The 22928-nt window shown below is 40.2% G+C and overlaps 1 protein-coding gene across 3 annotated transcripts in view; it reads right to left on the bottom strand.

Annotated features, from left to right (window-relative positions):
- The window catches only part of Pkc53e (Protein C kinase 53E), a 60424-nt gene that overhangs the window by 13444 nt on the left and 24052 nt on the right, over positions 1–22928 (bottom strand). For 2 of the 3 annotated variants that reach the window (XM_076776617.1, XM_076776615.1), the window contains exons 2-5: positions 17711–17742; positions 17536–17618; positions 12723–12834; positions 715–843 (exon numbers count right to left, since the gene is read on the bottom strand). In XM_076776617.1, coding sequence (XP_076632732.1) covers positions 715–843; positions 12723–12834; positions 17536–17618; positions 17711–17742 — 356 coding nt within the window. Of the gene's footprint in view, positions 1–714; positions 844–5978; positions 6088–12722; positions 12835–17535; positions 17619–17710; positions 17743–22928 lie in introns of all 3 variants that reach the window. The other variant, XM_076776616.1, reaches the window with a different exon arrangement.

A 22928-nucleotide genomic window follows, 5' to 3' on the forward strand; every position in this document is an offset into this window, starting at 1 on the left:
GCGATGTTTCAGCAAACTAAAATACTATAAGATCGACAAACAATACTATGCCACAAATATCACCAACAGGTCTATAATATTGTGAACTACATAACCTAAAATTTGTTTCAGTAATTATTTCTGTAACCTTCCTAAAATTTACAAATCTTATTAAAATTTATTTCCCCCCGACGTCTCAACTTGAGAATGAATTTTTCTAGCTTCACTGTGGCAGTCAAAGCGTTAAGAATCACAAGTAGAAATGTACATTATACCATTTTATATAAATCACACACATCTTGTGTCCGACAACTAGCGAAACTAGCGACGTTTCAGCAAACTAAAATACTATAAGATCGACAAACAATACTATGCCACAAATATCAACACGTTTACATCGTAAACTACATAACCTAAAATTTCTCTCAGTACTTATTCTTGTAACCTTGCCTTTACAAATCCTATTAATATTTATTTCCCTCAGCGTCAAAGTGTTGAGAATCGCAAGTAGAAATATCCAATAATGGGCAGACATATTGGATCGAACGCGCAAGCACGATATATCGTTTCGAAAGCCACAAAGTTCTTTCATGTTTCCAATTACTTTTAATTGGTTACTTTACGAGAACGCATTCGCGTAATTAATCCTTATTTGAAGGAACTTCTCGATACAAGTTTGGTACAATACTTATTGTTACTGTCGTTGTTGGTAGTAAGTTAAAGGAGTAGACTAACCTTCGACTGTGAGCTTGCTTCCGGAACACGAAATGTGCAAGTCTATGCGACCACGTCTCTCCGTGTGGTCGCATCCGCATAGATTCGGGACGCTCTCCTCGCATCGTTTGTGTACGTTCATGTCGCATGCTACGTCATTAGATCAGGATCGATTATCATCATCGTTCGACCGTTCGCCGGCGTCAGCGTTTTAGCAGCCGGACTGGCAGCCTTTATTTCGCTGCCACTTTTCATCTTTCAAATGTCATGTTTCGAGCAGCGGGGTGGGTGCAGGACAGGCGCGGTACTTTACGCGTTTCGTTCGCCATCGAAACTGCAGCCGCTGGCCGTTTCCTTTTCTCTTTGTTATTCGTTATCGTTAATTTTGCAATATTCATTTTTCCTTTCGTTTTTTTCTTTTCGTTTCATTTTTTTTTTAACATGTTCATCGCGGAGGAAATAGATTTATTTGCCTTGCGTCCATCGGTTCTACCGAGCATTTACTACCGCCATTTTGTTGATTTTTGTAGAGGAGACACAGTAGCGTCCGTATATATGCGAACTAACCTATTTCTGACGTTAAATTATATTTAAATTTAAAATTAGGTGTCCACGATTTATTACTTTGTAACGTTGACAGTGGAAACAATAAACAGTACTGAGGCAAAAAGTAATGGCGTGGATTAGATTGTGTGTACAAAATAATAACAACAAACAATTTTAAGTTCAAAATAGACTATGCTTAACTATTCGTGCTTATTTTGTTAAGTGCCTCTAACAATAGACAATCTGATACTGGTGTGCGTTGGAATCATGCTAGTAAAGGTGCGTATCTGTGCTAAAGACTCAATATGATAGTTAAATAATTAAAATAACGAAAATTTAAAAGTAGTTCGAATATAGTCGTGTTTGTACTCATTTAAATCAAAAAATTCTCAACAATCCATTGATGACACAAATATAAAAAATTTTAGTACACTATAGTGATAATCACATAAATACACATGCATCGATGCCTTAAATCTCAACGAGTTGGGTTTTGCTTTATTTTATACTTACTGTCCGATCAAGTCAATGATCGTATGGGCTGAAAAAATGTAAACAGTGATGGGGATGATTTTTTCGCATGTGTCCGGGGTGAAACCTTCGCATATAGTCGGACACTACTGTACCTGTTTAGTTTTTGAGACTTATTTTTTAAAGAAAAATTCCTTTTCCATCCTGTAATGAACGTGTTAATTTTGGAATCGCAAAACGTGCACTAGCGGCTGCAGTTGAAAATGCATACGCGCGAGCTTCAACGAATAATTGTTCGAGAACCATGCTCCGGTGTGTCAAGGGTTCGTGCTTAAATCACAAAAGAGAAAAATTTGTCAAAATTACGAGAGAATTGTCGACCGTCCACTCGACAACGTCCCATTAGAAACGCTGAAGTTCTCTTTTTTTTTTTATTAAAAATTGAAGCTACATTTAATTGGTCGATAACGCTCCTTAATTTTCACAGAGTGCCAGCAACCCCAACCGACATTTCGATCATTTTACTGCAAATTTCATGTTTCAAAAGAATTATAAATATTATGTAAAATTGAACAAAAATGTAAAATAAAATCTGAGGTTAAACGCAAAGACTTTAATACTTGAAATTTTTAGTGATCATAAAAATGCACACCGTCAAATACAATCGAAATCTCGAAGAAGGGGAGGTGGCTACATCAAGAGGGTGAAAAAATGAGAAATTTTTGTGAACAAAATTTCCGAAAGATAGAATACGAAAAAATGATATTCGGCCCGCGCGTATGCAAAAAAGAACAGTTAAGAAGTGAGCAAAGATATTGCAAAAGGGGGTTTACCATCGAACGGTGACGGTTCCGAGACACGCGAGTGTATATACACATATACATACAGTGAAGTAAAATCTAATGTTGCAGGTGATACGGATAATTCGCCGCACTCAGGTAAAGGCAACTCGTAAACATTATGCAATTAAACGGTCGCATGACGGCCATGAGGCAGGGTTTGAGAATGGGGGTTGTACAGAACTGCGTTCGCGTATGTTCGCCGAACGAGTGAAGGGCGGATCTACGTGTACGATAACCATTACGAGCATGCACGGGCACAACAATTATGTATCAACATGTACAAATCTAACTGTACGTCGCGGGAACGTGTATGTACAACGTTGTAAAAAAAAAAAAGAAAAGAGAAAAAAAAATACTTATATGTACAAAACGGCGGCGAGCTCCTGGAAGTGCGATAGAATATGATAGAGCAACGGTGAGCAGGGCACATGAGAGGTGGCTACAGCAGGGGGTACATCGTAGAAGGACCCCGGGTCCAAAGGAGAGGAGACGGAAATTTCCTGGGATCTCAACGAACGTTTACATATCACATTTCTACAAGAAAAGGCATAAAACTGTAATAAAAATAGAATTACTAATAGAGGAGGTAAGGGGTCCAAAACGAGGCTTTGTACCCCCCGATAAAGTTCCTCTCGGAGGCCCTGACGGTGAGTAACAAGCGAGGAGCGAATAGGCGAGAAAACGAAGTGATAAGAACAGTGGGGGAGCAGTGACCTTTCTCCTTCGGAACGTGGTTTGCAGCGTATTCGAGGGGTGCAGCGTTACCCGTTACCGGCGGCCATCGAACCAAAAAACGAGCTAGCGTTTTCTCTTACAAAGTGGCAAGCCAACTAAGGGAAAAAGGAACGCGTGCGGAAACGTCGAAATTGCAGAAAAGTACGAGCGGGTACTTTTGCGGGGCTTGCGTCGCCGAGACGACGTTGTGGGAGTTCGTTCGGTTCGTCGAAGGATAACGTACCTTGCTTGGCGGCATTTGGAGGTGATTTCTGTTGACGCGCATGCGTGGTGGACAGTTACGCGCACGCGCAGTAGATGTTACGCGGACACGTTCTTTTGCACGGAGTCGTAAATCGACGACGAAGTTCGAGCCATTTACGGGGAAATTAAACGAGCATCGTTTAAGAGAAAATGAAGAGATTCAGGGGGGAGGGGGGTGTAGAACAATCGTGAAGAATCGAATAACTCAGTGGAATTGCAACGAGTTAGTAAACCTGATGACATTATCAATTCGTTCCAACGTAGGGACGAGTGGCTCGGTTTGTGCGTTGGATAGTTGTATTAATGTACAGGAAGTTTATCCATCTTTAGAAAAGCTTATCAATTTTGAAGAATAATTTCATTCAATATTAATTTCTAAAACTAAAAGGAATATGTAGTTTTTTTTAGATATCCTAGCTGTATAGCGGGGTTTATCAAAATCATCGTGCATCCCTCGGGTGATTATATTAACCTTTGTTAGTATAATCATTACTTTCCTATCGAAGAACGTGGATACTCAATATGGTAGACGTCGAGTATGCGTAATATGCTTCATATTGCCAGCATGTTCCATATTAATATTATATAGAATTATATTATATTGTTAGGGAACATGGGTTATAACCCACCACCAGAAAATTAACGAGCAGCCTTTCTCTATTAAACAAAGCAGTCCGTTATTCACGTGCTTAACGCGTAGAAGAGGAACAAAATTAATGTGAAATAAATTTTTAAAAAATTCAAAGATATTCGCTGCAATACATTGGTACGAATAATACAATTTCTTGAGTAGGACCCTTCCCACTTGTCCCTAGGATGGAACTAAACCGTGTCACCAGGTGTACAATTAGCTCGGCTTTCTGGTTGGGTTCCTGGCCAAGTCGAAGCCGCAATCGAAGAGCGCAAACAAAAGGACACAGGGTGAGACTGGAAGAAAAGATTCCATCGTGGATCCTTTCTTTCGAATGTTGCTGGGAGAACGATTACGAAATCGGAAGATCGTACCATGCTGATGAAGAAGATTGAAAGTAGGAAAGAAAGACAAGTAGGGCAATAATCCACTTTATAGTCAGTTGGTCGACGCGTTCCTATCGATCACCGAAGGTGGGCGTCGCTTCGAATCGTCGATCGAGTTGATGAAAATTTATTAAGGCGTCTCGCAAGGACCGGGAGATGTTTCTAAGAAAGAATCAATGGTCGTAAGTAGCCAAGTTTGACAGTCGGAAAAGAAAAGTTTTACAATACTCTTGGCTGCAATAATCGAGGTTCTGTATCTTACAATAATTCATGGGAGTCGCAATACGCGACTAAATTAATTCTCCACGTCAGACGTTCGAGACGGGTCGATCCGCTCTGTCGTACGGTCAGTGGCATAATGATTCTGCGCACGTATATTGCGCAGCTTCCATGCAAAGTAGAAGGGATAGCCTCGAGCTGACCAAAGTCATCTAACTTTGCACGAATTTCCGTAACCGTGTGCATTCGCTACGACTTTCCAGCGGTTAACTCCCTATAATACGAATTATATTTGAGTTTCGAATAAAATTATACAACAGAACATCGATGAATGCTGATAATAAATTGAAAGATTAATCTTAAAATGTGGATAATGGGTGTACAACTTCAGAGATACCGGATTAACCCATATATATGTAGATGCACTAATTAAAAAATAGCCAATCTCAATCTCTTAGTATATTCCAGTGGAGACCCGCTAGACCCCCAAGCGCCTACTTAAGAATCAAGAGTATTCGATATAACTTTTCCAACGTATATCGATGGAACAGCTATTGTTTCCAGAATTTCTTAGTTTCAAACATTTATCTTCTCCGACGAGCACCACAAATGGCCACGTTCGAGCCATTGTTTCCTTGAAATAGGACCAAGCTCGGAATTTCCAGACCTACGGATGAAGTTTCCTGAAGGGGATAGGCGGAGTAACGCATGAACGCGTTTCCCAATTTCTGCTTTACTGCAGGTAATTACGTGGAACCGAGTGATATCGGAAACCGTTCGATATTCAGGGAAGCATCGAACCGTGATGAGCATAAAATTGAAGAACGGTCTAGGTTAGGTTTGAACCGCGTCGCGTTTCTCAAACGAGTCGCAACTACAGAGAACGGAAGAGCTCTCGTGGATCATCCGCGTTCGCGAAATGGGTCTTAGGTCCAACTGGATTCAAAGTCGACGACGATGTAATTTCGAACGCCTCCCGCCCCGAAAATATTGTTAAAAAATTATCAGAGGACAGAATCTATAGGTGGTTCGCGTTCCCTCGAATCCAGTTGACCTTACGCGAGCTACCTACTCCGATGAAACTACGTGAGGGTAAACGCGTGCGACATATCTACCCGTTTGGTGAAGAGATGTATTGCGAACTGAGTTTGTCTGTTTGTTACTTTTTCATACGTTTTTTTTTTCTTTTTTTTTTAAATATTTGTTAACTACCTGAACACTTAAGTCCCTGATGCGCGATACCGTGAAGCATCGAGCCGCAGTGGTCGCAGAAGGTCGGCGTCAGGTACGTGAAAACCTCCCATTTGTGTGCGGTGCTCATCTGGGAACAAGAAACAGGGGCCCAGGGAAGCCCGGTCCTTCATTGTGGTCTGATCCTATGGCAAAGATCGAGGGAAAGAAAGAGAGAGAGAGAGAAAGAGAGAGATAGAAAGAGAGATAGAGAGAGAAACGGCGATACGCCGATCGATACCCAACGAATCCTCTCCTCCGCTACAGAACGTTCGCGCGACCCGGTTCGAAAGCTCCGACAAAACCGACCGAGCTTTTTTTTCGATAATTCGACGTCGTGTTCGTCGCGATTACGATGTCCTCTCGTGCCTCGCGACGAGATTCCGCCATGGATCGAAGAGAGACGATGCATCGGTGTTCGCAGAGATCGAGAAGAACCGAGTCCAAGGGCGACGAAACCGCATCCTCGACTATCGTTCGCAAACGTGGCTTGGACTGATTTGAATACCATCGACTTTCCATCGACTGAAAGTTTAGCGAACGAATTTGGGCCCCGAACAAAATTTTTCGTCAAAATGTTACGAAAATGCGATAAACAGACTGGCACGATTCTCCCGATTAAAACGAGTCCAAACACGACAATGTTCCGAGTACTTTTTCGTTATCTCTTATTCGAATCATTTCTAAAAACATTCGGTTAGGCGCAACTATTATCAGTCCGAATGTGGTTGTGTTTGTACTCGTTTTAATCGGCAGAATCTCGCCGATGGATTAATAATACTTTCACTCGGATGCGATGCAACACAATGAAATTCGACTAATACATTTGATCAAATAAACAGATTGGCACGATTCTCCCGATTAAAACGAGTCCAAACACGACAATGTTCCGACTACTTTTTCGTTATCTCTTATTCGAATACATTTCTAAAAATATTCGGTTAGGCGTAACTATTATCAGTCCGAATGTGGTCGTGTTTGTACTCGTTTTAATCAGCAGAATCTCGCCGATGCATTAATAATAATTTCGCTCGGATGCGATGCAACACAAAGGAATTTGACTAATACATTTGATCAAATCGAACATCGTTCATCGCGTCTTAGCAGTCAAAGCCGCTCTGACTGTTTTGTTGATTCCAGGAACGATCGTACGCGTATATGTGCCTCCATATACGTCGACTAAACAGTCGTGCGACAGAAAGTCGATAGCAGTGCGTCTGGCATCAGTCCGAGCGGGCCGAAACGATCGACGATAAATTGGAAAGCGAAAGGACGCTGGTGAGAGGAATGACGTGGACAGGAACGAGAATGAGATACTTGGTCGAATTGCTTTGGGCATCGTCCCCCGACCGGGACTTAGCAATTGTTTCCGTTTATGCAGATCGTGGAACGAATCGTGTCCGGGGGAAGAATGTCAGAGACGTTTCCGACAAAAAAATGGTTGTTCCAGTTCGCGGTGTCGAGCGGAAGGAAATAATGTTCCCCCGCGGTGCAAATCCATTTGCTGTCTCGAAGGACTAAAAACAGCGGTATGGTTGCCGGCTGCTTTCGAGGAGCACGGCGTCGTTTTCTCGGACGCCGACGAAGCCGCTCTCGGGGCCTCGAAATTGAATTCGATACTTGGCCGTTCTCGACCCTTTCTCAGGTTCCTTTGGCGAAGCACAACGGGAAGGACGGAACGGAAGAAAATGAGCCAGCGTGAAAAAGAGGGACAGAGGGGAGGGGGGGATGAGAAACGACGGGAGGGAAACGTTAACGCGCTTCTTGCGCCTCAATTTTCCAGGCTTTTCTTCCAGCCCGCGGACTCGAGCGTTTAATTAATTTCCACGGCACTCTTTTTCCAACTCGATGCGCCCCGCTTCTTCCCGTGACCTCCCCTGTCCCTCGACTTCTCAACACTCGCGGCGTCGCCGTAGGTGTTCCATCTTTGCCATTCGTGGCCCTAACTTTTCTTCCGAGCGGAGGATTTTTTTTTCTTTTTTTCTTTTTTTTTTACCGTGACCGTGTCCCCGTGGCTCTGGCTCGTTCGCGTGTCGCCCGATGAAACAGACGCTAGGGACGAAGAAGATCCGGAACTTTTGATGGACGAGCTTTTTCTGCTCGTTTGGCAACCGTGATTCGTCACGCCGGACGATTTCGTTCGACGCGCTTAAGGAAACGCAGATACCCCCGGGATACTGAAACGAAATTGATACTTCGACCTTTCAGTTATCCGGGGCGGGTTGAACTTTCTTCCAGGAATTTTATTGTTTCCGTCTGGGACACGTAGGCGAGATTACCGTATATCGGATAATATGGTCAAAAGACTACTCTAGAATCTTGTAATCAAAAAGTAAATGAACTTAAGTTTAAAATTATGTCACGTAAGTCAGTATATGATTTAATACGCAGCTACTGGGTGTATTTATTTTCCTTCAACGGCGTACCAACACGTAGAATGTTACAAAATTAATTCCTCAATTTTGCATTTTCATATCATTATACAGATCTACTTTGAAAGCTTTACCGAAGGGAAAACAAAAAAGAAAACCACTCAGGGAAGTAATTTAAATGCTAAACCTTGTTGAAATTGGTGCAGAAACACATAACGAAGGGAAAAGAAATCCCAGTAAGTCTGATTAAAGTGGGATGGTACAGTTTACTATTTAAATTTCATAATGCTTTCGAAATACGTGTTTTCAGAACAAATTTTCAAAAGTTTGCGGTACTGTTTTTAACACGCGTCTTACTGTGCTAATTTTATTGTTACGGAGGATAAAATCTGATACATCAACAAAGATTAATTAATCACATTGACTTGTATCGACGGAAACAGATCATTCGCTTTTTGGTATACAAGGTATAACGCAAATACATTATACTTACAACTATCGTCGTGGACTTTTGACCATATTTTTAGAAAAAATTTCCCTACGGTGTCGTGTACGTCACGTGAGAAATTCGCGCCTGATTAAAAGTGCCCATTAAACGATGCATACTTCGGGACGATAGAAAAATAAAACTGACAACCAAGCATTCGGGCCTCGAACGGATAAATGTGTCGACGGGAGGAAAAAAAAATTGCTTGGGCAAAAAGGCACAAGCGCGTGAAAAGTGCCCTTAAACCGATTTGAACTCGCCACGTGTTAACCGTTAGCCCTTTAAAAAAATTTACCATGTTCAAACGCCCATCTTTGCAGCCAGAAAGTCCTATAATTAAAGCTAATAGTGCAACACAATCAATGCTAATACAATCCATAGAATGTAACTAAAGATAAAATATTTTGAAACGGTCAAAAACGTTGAGAATAGTTAATTGTAACAAAACTGATATAACTGGAAAAATACCAAGATACTCATCTGATAATAATTTCTCGAGGATTATAACATTAGCATAATCAATGCTAATACAATCTACAGAATATAATTAAAGATAAAATATTTTGAAACGGTCATGAATGTTAAGAATAGTTAATTGTAACAAAACTGATATAATTGTAAAAATACCAAGACAGTCATCTGATAATTTCTCGAGGATTATAACATTAACATAATCAATGCTAATACAATCTACAGAATGTGACTAAAGATAAAATATTTTGAAACGGTCAAGAATGTTAAGAATAGTTAATTGTAACAAAACTGATATAATTGTAAAAAATACTAAGACAGTCATTTGATAATTTCTCGAATTTTGAATAATTTTATAACATAAAAATAAAGAAATAAATCTCAATATCACATTACTTAAATAGTAAAGATAGGTAATTGAAACTGGATAAAAAATTCTGTTTTATTTGAAGGAAGCTAACGATCGACGTACGATACGTTCAAATCGATTCGAAGGTACTTTTTATCTGCCTATACCCTTTGCAAACCGCCAAGGTAAGTCTTGAAACACATACTCGCCGAACGTCCGGTTTACGTGTTTACAGTTTTACACGTAGGAAAACGGCGGTGATTGCACGCGTGCGCTGCAGAACCCAGTTGCGGTGACACTTGACACAGAGTAAACAAAAACTGTGAGTGCAGTGCAGGACAGATTCGCCGATAGACACGTAGAAGCGTAGGGGACACAGAGTAAAAACACGGGCAAATCGTATACAGAGAAAGCGAAAGAGCTATTTACAATTTGGAAGTATCGACGGACGACGAACGTTTCTTGATCTCGAAGCTTTTTCATTTCTATCGTCTAAGCTAGTCGATTACTGCCGTGCTTCTCTCAGCTAAGTTCTCGTTTCTATAAAGTAATCTATTCCCGCGTGTTTGTCGAGCCTGGGATGCTTTCGACATACTCCATGCGTTCGATCGTAAACGTTATTTGAACCCGTTCCTATCGAGAAACTTTCTGACTATCGTTGAACGAGGAGGGCAGTAACGCGAAAAATAAACGGAAAGAGTCAAGCTTCGTCATCCATAGGCCATACCATGTAACCGTGTATGTACACAGAACTGCGCGAACACCAACCGAAAAACATACGCTTGTGCACACACGATATAGAAAGTGTACGAGGAATTAGAGGTCAAAACGTATGTACGAGTAGAAGGAAAAAGAAATCGCGCGCGCACATCAAACTCGAGTAAAGAAGAGACGGAGAACGGAGAAAGTGTTGATAAATGAAACGAGACCGGCGATGGGTAGTCGACGACGAATATAATCTGATTATTATTTCGAATCTTTCTCCGGTCGGTGAATGAGAGCAGACTCTTCGAGGCGAGCAGATTTAATTTAATATTAACGTTAAATGCAAGTACTCGTCTGAATTTCCCCTAGCGTTGGAAATCGTGCGAAGATAAAAATTGAAAGCGCTTGGCGACGTCCGATTCCCATCGCTAAACTCGTCGCCGTTGGCGCAAAAGAGAGGTTGGAGGTGCAGAGCGAGAGGGCAAATCAATTTTATTTCGTTTCCCTAGGCCGGAGTTAGGTGGCGTTTTTCACGCTGCGTAAAAACCTATTCAAGTGGTTCTTAACCTCTTTAAGCTCGCGGCACGGCTAAGAGAAAGACATTTAACCTCTTCGAATATGCTGTACACTGTAATCTAGATGTTTCGGTACAAAATAATCAACCTTTTAAAATAATAAATGTCATCCAGGGCCGTGTTATTTTTAGGTGAACTTTTACATTGGTAATAGAACAGTAAATAGCATTGAACTGCTAAATGTGAAAAGAATCTGACGCGGTTCGTCGTCGTAAATAATTACAGTAACAATTTCGAAACCTATAAAAAGTAAATATTTGTCGACAGCCCGACAAAAACGCTCGTCCGACCTCCATCCTCTCTCCGTCCTTTTAACTCCATCCTCCTCTTTTCTTTTTGCTCCCGTCCTCGGGACACGGCAAACGAGTACACGTTTCTGTGCGCACATATAGAGATAAGTGTGTGTATGCCTGTCGACAATGCGTTAACATATCGATACATTCGGAGACCAGCGATCTCTACGTGAACAACGAACAAGAATCTGGGCGAGAAAGCCTCTCGCGAACTATACTCGATGCAAGCATAGTCACAGAAACGTTGCTGTTCAAACGACGCGTCGTCGTGCGCGCGGAGAGCGAAGAAATAACAAGAAGAATCGCCGTTTGATCGCTCTCCTATTTTATCTCCAACAAAAGCTCCAGTTTCTGTCGCTTGGTGTTTCCGGTGACAGCCGATTCGACGTCTTTGCGGCGCCTGGGCGAAACTCGAAAGTACGATTGGAGGTTAGATTTCAGAGACTTATCGGATGTACTTTAACCCTTTACGGCCAGGGAGCGCTCAGGTATACGTCTCCCATTGGTCGTAACAGTTCGAGGGCCCAATCAAAGACTGGAAATCGATTGTAAAATTTTATGGGGCACGCTAGGATTCAAGTACGACTTAGCTCGATGGCGCTGTCCATCACTCGTCATTCCTGATTGGCGGTGGCATAGTACTATCATGCCATATCACCGTCAATGTTCACAAATACGAACGTAAGTAGAAGTAACGAGTAATGGACGGACATGTCAGGCACGTCGTACTCAATCACGTGCGCATCAACGGATATTCAGAATCGATTTTCTCGGGAACGAAGCCTCGTACGAGAAACCTTCATTCCGCATTTTCGATTTATTTTTACACGAAGAATCGCACGTTCTAATTTACCAGGATTGTTGTTTTGTTTATGTGCAATCATTTCACACTGACCTCAATACTCAATACCATGCTATGTCATTTGATTAACTCAGCATGAGCTGTATCGAGTACATGTACCCTAATTTACGAATATGAACAGAAAAATGTATAAATATTTCTAATAAAAATGTTATTTATTTATGCAAAGTAGTTAACGCACATATACACAGCGGGAGTCGTTGGTGGACTGCACCTCCATTTTTTTATCGTACTTACGAGGTTCGCGAGCACCCAGGGGTCGCTACATAGACGTGGAAATAGCAAACGTTTGAGAGAAAGAGGCAAGCTACGCGTAAGAATATTTACAAATAAGGTGCGACGGAGGAAACAGTATAAAAAGACTTAGAAGAAGGAGTACACGTATTAGAAGAACACGAAGAAGATTAGAGGAACAAGACGAAGACAAAGCAACACCACGAACAAACGATGGGCCAAAGAAAACAAAATTGTACGATTAACAATATGTGCGATAGTGTCTGTGTCCATATTTTTTTTCTTTTTTGTGTGTCTGTGTGCGTGTGACTGGTTGCGTGTTCTCGTTTTTATTTTCGTTTTCTTTGTTTTTTTTTCTTTTTTTTTTAAATATGATACCTTGGCACTTCATGCCCTGGTGGATGACACCATAGAGAAGACTACCGCAGTGGTCACAGAACGTGGGGCTGTTGTACGTGTATTGCTTGAACTGGTGCCTTGTCCGCGTGTCCTGCGTTATTACACCATTACACCGTGCACACACACGCAGACTCTCGGATTATGGCGTAGGGACTCGTGATCGGGATTTTGGACGGAGGATCCGATCGCCAGAGATTCGATTTCTTCGATACTCGTGCATGACGATTGATCGAACTCTCGAATAGAATCGAACCGAGGTCGAAGTAGGGGGGTGATAGAGTTCTCGTCAAATTTGTCTGTATTTTCTAAGCAATAAACAGCTAAAACCTTGTTTCGTTTTAATTTTACTTCTGAAATTGTCCAAATATTTCCTCTATATAATGTCTTGTTTGAAGAATTACACGGATCCTTCCATATTCCCGAAGACGCTTGTGCGTTGTTGCGTGAATTAATTAAGTCAGCCATCATCTAGCGTCGGTGCGTGTTCGCAAAGTATTGAACTGTCGGGGTATGCGTCGACGAGCGACTTGGACCGCCAAGTTGGAAACGGTGCATGTCGGAAACAGGCTCGGTGACGATAACCGAACTGTAGAAGTTTCGCGATACGACGAGGACGCGAAACGAACGACCGGTTCCATTAAGCTCTCGAAGGTTAGGCATCGTCGGCTTTCAAAGTCTGGAAGCGCCAATTCAATTACTTTGTCCAACCTCACGGCTCGTTAGTCGTAACCGCCGCGTTACGGATAATTGAACGTGTCCGTCAACCGACACCCAAACGTGCCGATTTTCGAACCCCCGAGAACTGCTGCTCTAAATAACCGGCACCACGAAACTCAATAACGTCCATTTTCGACCAGAACCACAGGATTTGGTTCGAACTACCTCAAAGCACCTGAAGAATCGACTTGAAACCCTGGGAGGAAACTGTCGAGTTTTTTTTTTATATTTATTTATTATAAAACCTTGGCGGATTTAAATATCGAATACTGTTCAAATAATTGAAAAATTCTGTGGATGCAATAAACTTTTACAGAAAAAAACACAAGACCATTGAACGGGAATCGATCCCAGAACCTCGGATTTACCAGTCAGGCACGATTCTCATCTAGCCAACGCCACTTCGATATGTATTGTCTACACTCATGGTATATACGTATGGTTGAAAATTTTAATTGTTTATATCTTTAAAATTATTGACTTCTAGCCGTCCAATCGGGTCACTCTCAAAACCCTTCGGATCGATACAGACAAATTCGTGAATTCTGAAACCCCTCGGTACGCCGACACATTCGTCCTCGATTCCATAAATTTCATCGTTCGAAACGTCGAATTGCACGGTTATCAGGGAAATCGCGAGAGCGATCGGAATGTTAAGGATGCACAGTTCGTGGATACCGAGACAGAGTCATCTTCGAAGCACAGAAGCACAAGGAGATCAGCACCAGGGCCAAGGAAGACTAGGCTAGGACATTGATCGTTTTAGTCGGAATTTCCAGATGAAAATAAAAACCATTAACTCCCGCGATGATACCGGTGAAACGTTCGCCGCTCTTCCAAGTATTTCGTTGGAAAATATTTGAAATTTTCGACCGATCGTGTCGTGTCTGTAGAGTCGCGAACGTTCCTCCGGCTCGAACGATTTCGGCCAACCGAGTATCCTTATTCGTCCGCGTGTAATTATTCCGTGGTACAAGCGTGGTTAAACGAAGCGCAGAAAACGCTTAGGCCAATCGTGCGCGGTGCGAGAAAACGTGGAAAAATATATATATAGCTCTTAGCCCCGGGTGTCCTTTCCCCGTTCACTCCAGCCGAGGATCTTCTCGCCGTTTATCTCGTTACGCCCTTATTTTCTGGCTTTAACCACTCGTTAGCTCGTTACCCATTTATCCCTCTCCTCTTTCGCGTTTCGGGTTTCCTTGGTTAACTGCTGCTAAAATTCTAACGAGACTATAATCGTTCTTCGTTACAGTACTGCCATCTTCCGTCAATCTCCGTTAGCAATCGTCGACTCGAGTGGTAGGCAACTGGCGCAATTAAAGAATTGGTTATGTTCGATCCGAGGATAGTCTCGCTCAAACCTCTTTAAACGATTGCAAGAAGCGAAGCAGTACTGCATTTTGGCTGGTTTGAGTATAGATATTAGAATTATACAAATAGGAAATCGTTAATGTTTAATACTATTCAAATAGAATACTCAGATCCACTGTAACAGCATAAGAGAGGGAAAATATGTAAGCCGGCCAAAATAGTTGAAAATGAATATAGTCTTTTGTTTTTTTATTTTTGCATCGAGGCCTGTTTCTGAATGACAAAATCGGGTCTACCAATGCAAAATAAATTTATTACATCTTTGCAAAAGTATGTTCGGTAGATTGTCGAGATTATCACGATGAAAATGAGTCTAAACGCGATATATTTTACATCAATTTTAATTCGATACCTTGCACGCTATTAAGTGAATTCACAGACCCAACTTTGTCGCTCGAATGTGGAAGTTAGTGTGGTTGAGTCGCGAGATACTTTCTAAAATTGCAATATATTATACTTAATATGAGAATGAACATATCGATAGAGTCGATTTTTAAATCGATAAAAATTGATTCATCACGAATCGTGAGAAGTATAGATACACTCGGTGTTCGTTTTGTCGACAGCCTCAACATCGACCCAGTAGCGACCTTCCTTAACTACCCAACGCCTTTCCCAGTCAGCTGCCGATATTTCCCCTCTCTCCCCTCCCGACAGATTCCCCCACCACTAACATGCACATATACGCGTGTTTAGCGTTGGCGCCACTAATTAACGCGCGTTTAGTTAAGCGCGCGAAGAAGAACGCCTCATCTGTCTCGCTCTGGGGCGACGTAACGAACTACAGTAAGTCCTCCACTTACGTGGGTTAATTCATCTCAAATGGCGCTGGAGAAAATTTAATTCGAGTGGTACAGCGGTGCACAACCTCTATTTTTTATAGCTATCTTTAATTTCATTTTTCAAAATAATCCCTAAGACCTATAAAGTTTCGGTAATGGTAGTTTTATATAATAAATATTGTTAAAAAATTCTATATACAGCACTGCATGTAAAAGTAAATCGAAAATCTAAAATAATATTTCTTCGTTTAATGGCTCGTTTTCAAGATAATTACATTTGAAAATTTCTGGGGTACATTCTTGATTTTCGTTTTATTTTTGTCTGTAATCACCCACTAAAATTTGTTTACTTTGTATGAACACTGTAAGTGGAGGACTCACTGTAATCACCAAGGAAACCGACATTGCCCAAATTGGGGATATTTTAATCGTTGACAATTTAAATAACTAATTACTTGTTGACAAACAATTGCTAGATATATTTATTCGTCGTTCCAAGCAAGATTTGATTTTGATTAAACTTAATATTTTTTATACATTAATATTATATCGTTTTTAAAAGATCATATTAACTTAAATTCAATATTTGGTAATGTAAATATATTTAAATGAATTCAAGCAGTTCATTAATAAACATTAAATTTTATTAAAATTGATAGAAAGTTATATAATTTTTATAAAATTTAATTTACTTTCGTTATTTATTTTTTAATTATGACAAGTAACGTATGTTATGCTTAATTCAATAGTCAATTTTTGTGTGTCAATAAGCGACAGCTGTTTAAATCACCACATTTTCGTTATAAAATAAAATCATGAACGATTCGCGAGAAAACAGATCCTAGCATCGAAGTTCAAACCTCATGTTTAACATTTCAGTTATGTTTGCAAATCTTTTTTAAAAATTTCCCAATTATATTTAACTGTAAGAGCAAACAAGTAATATTGTCTTACTTCTAATAACCTAAGGTTATTTATCGTTTAAAAATCACCAGAATATTAAAAAACAAAATCTGTCTTCGATGTAATAAATAATATAGCTAGTATAAGAAATAATATTCTTGCACTTTGCCTAGATCAACTGGTGGGATTCAGAGGTTAGGTTTACTCAGCAAATCCAATCTCTGAAGCGGCATTAGTAATCGTTCGAACAGTCTCCAATTGTCCAACAGTTCATTAGTACATAATTAATTTAAGCTGATTATTTGAACGATTAATAACATCGCGTCTAAGACAGAATCTGCCAGAGAAGCCTAATCGATGAGTTCAACTATCGAATCAGGAGTTAAACGTAGTAATTATGCACTTCTTAACAAAACTATTACCATTGTAGATACATCAAGCAAAGTTTCAATTTTGTTACACTACAATTATACAGAAGACAAAAGAAATACTACTAATCAGTAATGGGAAATATGACGTCGTTACTTTAATTTTGATAAATTCAAATCGACATACATAACCTCATCTGATATTAAAAATCAAGAAGACATTATTTTTCCTTTCCATATTAAATTAATGAAAGAGCAAACTTCCACTGCGAATCTCTGCATAAAAGGTCACGTTTCACGCGCATCGTATCTCCATAATTAATTAGCGTCATTCGTTTATCTTTTACTATTCTGGGACCTAATTTTTCACTTCGATGCCAGTACTTGTTTCGCAGCCAGTCGTTATTTTTTCCCCCGCGAAATCTGGTTCTTCCATAGACTAACCAAATCCTCGAAGGAGAGAAGAAGGGCATACGAGCTAATCGAATCGGGGGCTAGTTTGTTTTTCTCGCGAATGGAACGCGTCACACGTATGCACGTTGTCCTTGGCTTCGAACGAAAGAGAGAAAGGCGCGATAAAACTGCGCCGAGAACGAATGATAATAAACAAAAAGAATCGTGTGTAACGGAATATTGCACGTCGATACTCACGTCCGAGTCGGCTCCTTTGTCAGCTCCAGGGCACGTGAAAGTCACGTATTCGTGGCATCGTTTGTGAACCACGAAGCTACAGACTGAAACACAAGCGAAACGTGGCCAAAGTTCTTTCGAGAGCTCGCTGCCGAGCGAGGAGTCGTCGATCAGGTGGTCGGTCCGAACGTCTTACCTTGGCATTGGTATCCCTGCTTTCCAAAGCCCCTGAAACAAAAATTTATTCACGAATTAATTCTCAGACTTTTCAGATATAAATAACCTATAATATCTATCGTATAAATGTAAAAACATATGGCTTAAACGTTTAAATTTTTACCGAATAGATTTCATTTTTTTAGCGACACCAAATTCTGCATACTGATACTAAAAATCTGTATGTTTGTGATTTCCCTATAACTACTTTTATTTAATCCGGATAAAATTTTGTTTAGTCCTTCCTTGTATTACGATGGAAAGTTTAAACTAGTCACTGTGCCAAAATAGTAACTATTATAATATACAGGGTGTTCAGACAACCCTGGGAAAAATTTTAATGGGAGATTCTAGAGACCAAAATAAGACGAACATCAAGAATACTAATTTGTCGATAGAGGCTTCGTTAAAAAGTTATTAACGTTTAAAGTTCCGTCCGTAATGAATTTTTTTCTCGAAAATGCGCAAGATTTCGGGGATATGTGTATTCACCAAAAATGATTCTAATTGACCCCCGCAACCAAAAATAATTTTTTTAAAACGATTTGAAATTTTTTTTTTCCGTCGAAAAATTTCACACCTTTTCGAATTTCTTTCTAGGAAGTGGTTAGGATTTCGGAGGTATGTGTATTCACCAAAAATGATTGTAATTGACCCCCGCAATCGAAAATAATTTTTTTAGAACGATTTGAAATTTTTTTTTTCCGTCGAAAAATTTCACACCTTTTCGAATTTTTTTCTCGAAAGTGGGTAGGATTTCGGGGGTATGTATAATGACCAAAAATGATTGTAATTGACCGCCGTAACCGAAAATAATTTTTTTAGAACGATTTGAAATTTTTGTATTTAATTGTTAATAACTTTTTAACGAAGCCTCCATCACCAAATTGGTATTCTTGATTTTCGTCTCATTTTGGCCTCTAGAATCTCCCATTAAAATTTTTCCCTTCAGACCTTGTATAATAGAAAAATAACAATATATATTTGTACCGAATAATTCCTATTCTAATGATAATGCACATTGTACATGTCGCTAGAGACTAATCATATATTTCTTTAACTATTAGAGTTATTGTTTTTTAAATACTGCTGATTTAAATGCTGAGAGGAGACACATATCGCGAGATTACAAAACAAGCTGAAAGACTCGTTGGCAGACGCAGCAAAATGTATTTCAAAATAAAGGAAATAGTTACTCAAGACTAAGTTAAGATTGCATTAACTGCTGCCCGAAAATCTTAGACTTCAATTACGCGAAGATAATATTAGCTGAGTAATATAAATAATACTCTCAAAATGTATTTTTACTGTTCTTTTTACAAAAGATTCTTCCGCACGTTTACTGTAACAAAGTTAATGGAAAAATGAATTTTGAGGTATAATTTGTTACGTAGTTATGAGTATTTGTATTCTAGAAAGCACGCTGTGCCAATATTTCAGTCTACTACTGTACATATGTATAATGTCTGCCCAACGCGGGACAATTCTACTGAATATTGCGTTCGAACCAAGAATTGTAATTTTATTAAAAATTCGCCACAATTTAAAAATACTACATCTTTTTGTAGTAAATGGATTATTCCCAAAAGTATTTCAGATATTACTGGTTTCAAAGTTATTCCATGAAATAAGATAACTCCATTTTATTTAAAGAATGAAATAACAGTGAAATAAGAGGAAATGTTATTTGAGACAACATTTCCCAGTAACGTTGTTTCAAAACTGCTCGCGTCTACCGTGAAGTTACGTATTTCGATACTCTCGGTACATTTACGTTTGAAATTGAAATTCTTCTATCGAACCACTCCGGGGAACATCTGCAAACAACTTTAAACTTATCCGGTCTGACGTATCCTTACTTATCAATTACATCAACTTCGATAGCCGTTTAATTACATTTGCAGTTCATCAGAAATAAATGAACCAACAGTAACATTAAATAAGTAATTTAAACCTTCAGCTTAATTAGTCAATAACTATTGTGCTAAATAACAAAAACAATGATCAGAATTTTTCTGTCGACAAAATACAGTTTTTACTCAACTTTCTTCTCTATACAATTGTTATATCTTCGATTAGAAAAGAGTTGTTCGGTTCGTCTCAGTTTCTAAAATCGCCCTGTACAAATAAACGAATATCCACGAATCGTTCTGATTTATCACGCGAACCATACATTTCTCACCATGATCGTTAGCTTGCATTACGTGGCGACTGCAGCGACACGGTTCGTCAAAGGATTACGATCGACGTAACCTAACCCAAACCTAACCCTTTTCTTTCGAGACGGTGGACGTTCCCTGAGCATATTTTCACGTCGGAAATCTCTGTGTTCCGAAACGAATTGTGGGTTGCGTCGTGAAGCATTTCGAGGAAACCGCGCTAAATCGCGAGTTAAATTAAGTGCGAGTAATATGTTACGCGACGCACAGCAAGGTTATCCAACTCTGCACTCGGGCTCGAGATTGCCAGCACGCCGGAGACACGATCTTTACTGCTCCGGCGATCGTATAAATAGAGAAAATCTTTTTACACGGTCCAACGAAAATATATGGTCGTTCAGAATGTATCAACACGATGAAAAGTAATAACGCGCATCGGACAAAATGTCCCGCGTAAAACACTCAACGCGTGTTATTTATCGAAAACAATGTGCGTGGATAAGTCATAAAAATTTCCTTGTATTTTAATATAAAATTATTACCACGTATGGATTAAAAATTCAGACAAATACTTTATTTGCGATTTATTAATAATTTAGAGAGACGTTTGACGCCTGTCGTTAGTTTGAAATGCCATCTCGCGTAAACGAATAGGAACAAGATCCGTGAAATCGGACACTTGACTTTGAAAACAAACATTACTCTATTTATATTCTCGTAACTGTATATTTACAACGTTGACGCGAGTTCCTATGAAACGCAGCGCACACAGGCCCGACGTTTATGTCGTTGCAACGCCGTTCCAATAAACGTCCAACGGGACGACAATGTGCAGTTCTCGAGCGCCTCGACTCTCGATAATTTCAAGGAAACGAGAAACGATACTGACTTCTCTTCACCCGAGACGCGCGATGGAACACGAAGATAAAAGGCTTTACCGCGTTAGACCCGTCGATAAAACGAAACAGCTGTTGCGTTTTATTTACGACAATGGACGACGACACTGTTCAACGATTCCGAGGATTCTCGAAATTTGTCAACACCGTTGCCGTTTTCTTCTTGCAAAACGCGTATTTAAAAAAAAAAGTCCGCGAGAAAGTGAATAAATCACGTCCCAGATTCGTCGTCGTATGTTTCTTTTCCATTTTCATTCGTCTCTATCACGTGCGACGCTGTGTGATTTCTCGTTGATAACATGTCGTAAAAACGTAACATAAAGTATAATTGAAAACGTAAAGGCGAACAGTCGTAAAACGAATCGTCGTAAAGTGGGTTACGCATGTACGGTGCCATGAATATTAATGTTTTAATGAATTTTTCATAACGTTTCCATAGGAAACCGTTCCAAACACATTGTTAGACTGATTTTCTAATCATGATTGTAATCAACCCTAATGCTAATCGGGTGGGCTATGCAAAGTATTATTTAAAGCCATATTGGGCTCGCCACAGATTTATACATTGAAATAATCCTGTCGTACGATATTAAATTTAATATTTGTGTAGCGGAGGTTATAGGATTGAACAATAAAACGACATTATTTTAACATTGCACGAATCATAGCATACACGGTGTTATTCTGTTCAACTGTATGCTCAAACAAAAGATGGCGTGCATGTTTGCCAACACGGAAACGAGAAATATTTCCACACGTGAATGTTTGCCAACGTGGAAATGAGAAACATTTCCAACAATTTGATCATACAAATATATTTTTATAAATGACATTGTTAGATACGATTATTTTTTGTATAACGAAACGATTGTAACGTGTCGTCGGTGTTCCGCGAATTTCTCTCGGCGTATCGTCGATTATCGAACCGGGAACGGGTCCATCGGCGTCTTTAATCTCGGACCGAATGAAATTTAAAAATCCCCGACTGGACGGTCGCACCGAAAGCGTCGCTTGCTAACAGATTCTCCACGGTAGCTTGGTCAAAAGTGCATTTTCAACGTCAGCCTTTGTTTACGGGCTCTAACGAGCGCAACGCTTCTGTGACGGACCCTCGATTAAATCAGCTTCAACGAGCAAATCAATATTTCAAGGTTCCGCCTATCCGACCGCTCTCGGTTCTCGATCGTTTCGACTATAACGCGGCAACGATTGACGCTTTTACCTAACAGGCTTCCGAACTTTTCAGCCGTCGATGAATTTAGAAGCCACGCTGAAAATATCCTAACCGCGTCGGTCAACGGTCGATCGGAGGAAGTGCTTCGGGGCGGACCAGAGGCTTCCCAGCGCAACGATCGATCGAAAGCATACCGGAGATGTTTCGCGATATCGGGATTACAGTTTAGAATAGTTTTATTTGTACGCGTTTCTTGTAATTCTTGATTAGAATTTAAGAAACTATTCCTTCTTTGCAATATTTATTTTTATATCTTTAATATCTTAGGGAATGTCGGCAAATTGTCAGTAAATCGGTTTTGATTGACGATTTTACCGACTTAGCGGTAAATGGAAATGTCGGTAAGCTTGCAATCGCCGATCGGTACGTTAGAACGAAAATGCTTTATCGTGAAGTTACAAGCGTTTATTTCTGTAATTATTTTTGTTTCGTTGTGTTATTTAACGACAAAGTCATTTGTGTGTCACCCTGACACGTTATCCTCGATCCGGAATCCCAACCCTGACCCAGAACCCCTCGGCCACCGACCCGTAAACTCCCAACTCTAAACTTTCGACCACCGCCTTCAGAATCCCGACCACCGACCACTGAGCCCTGCCCTCGACCTTCTACCGTCGACTCACAACCCCTAACCCCGATCCTCGATCCATGACCACTGTATTCCGTCCCCTAATATTCGATTACCAAACACAAATTCCTATCCATCAAGCCCCCGATCTGTTACCATCATGAACTCACAATCCTCAACCCTTAATACTACCCTCTTGATTTCTCAACCCCCAGACAAAATTCTCGATATCCGACCCTCGACGTTGAGCCACAGTTTCCCAATTCACAACCCCCAATACCTAATCCCAGACATTTCAACCCCGAAACTCTCGAACGAGACTTTGAGATTCACAGGATTCT

Source organism: Colletes latitarsis, chromosome 11 (assembly GCF_051014445.1).
Source record: "Colletes latitarsis isolate SP2378_abdomen chromosome 11, iyColLati1, whole genome shotgun sequence".
In the NCBI taxonomy this organism is placed as follows: domain Eukaryota; kingdom Metazoa; phylum Arthropoda; class Insecta; order Hymenoptera; family Colletidae; genus Colletes; species Colletes latitarsis.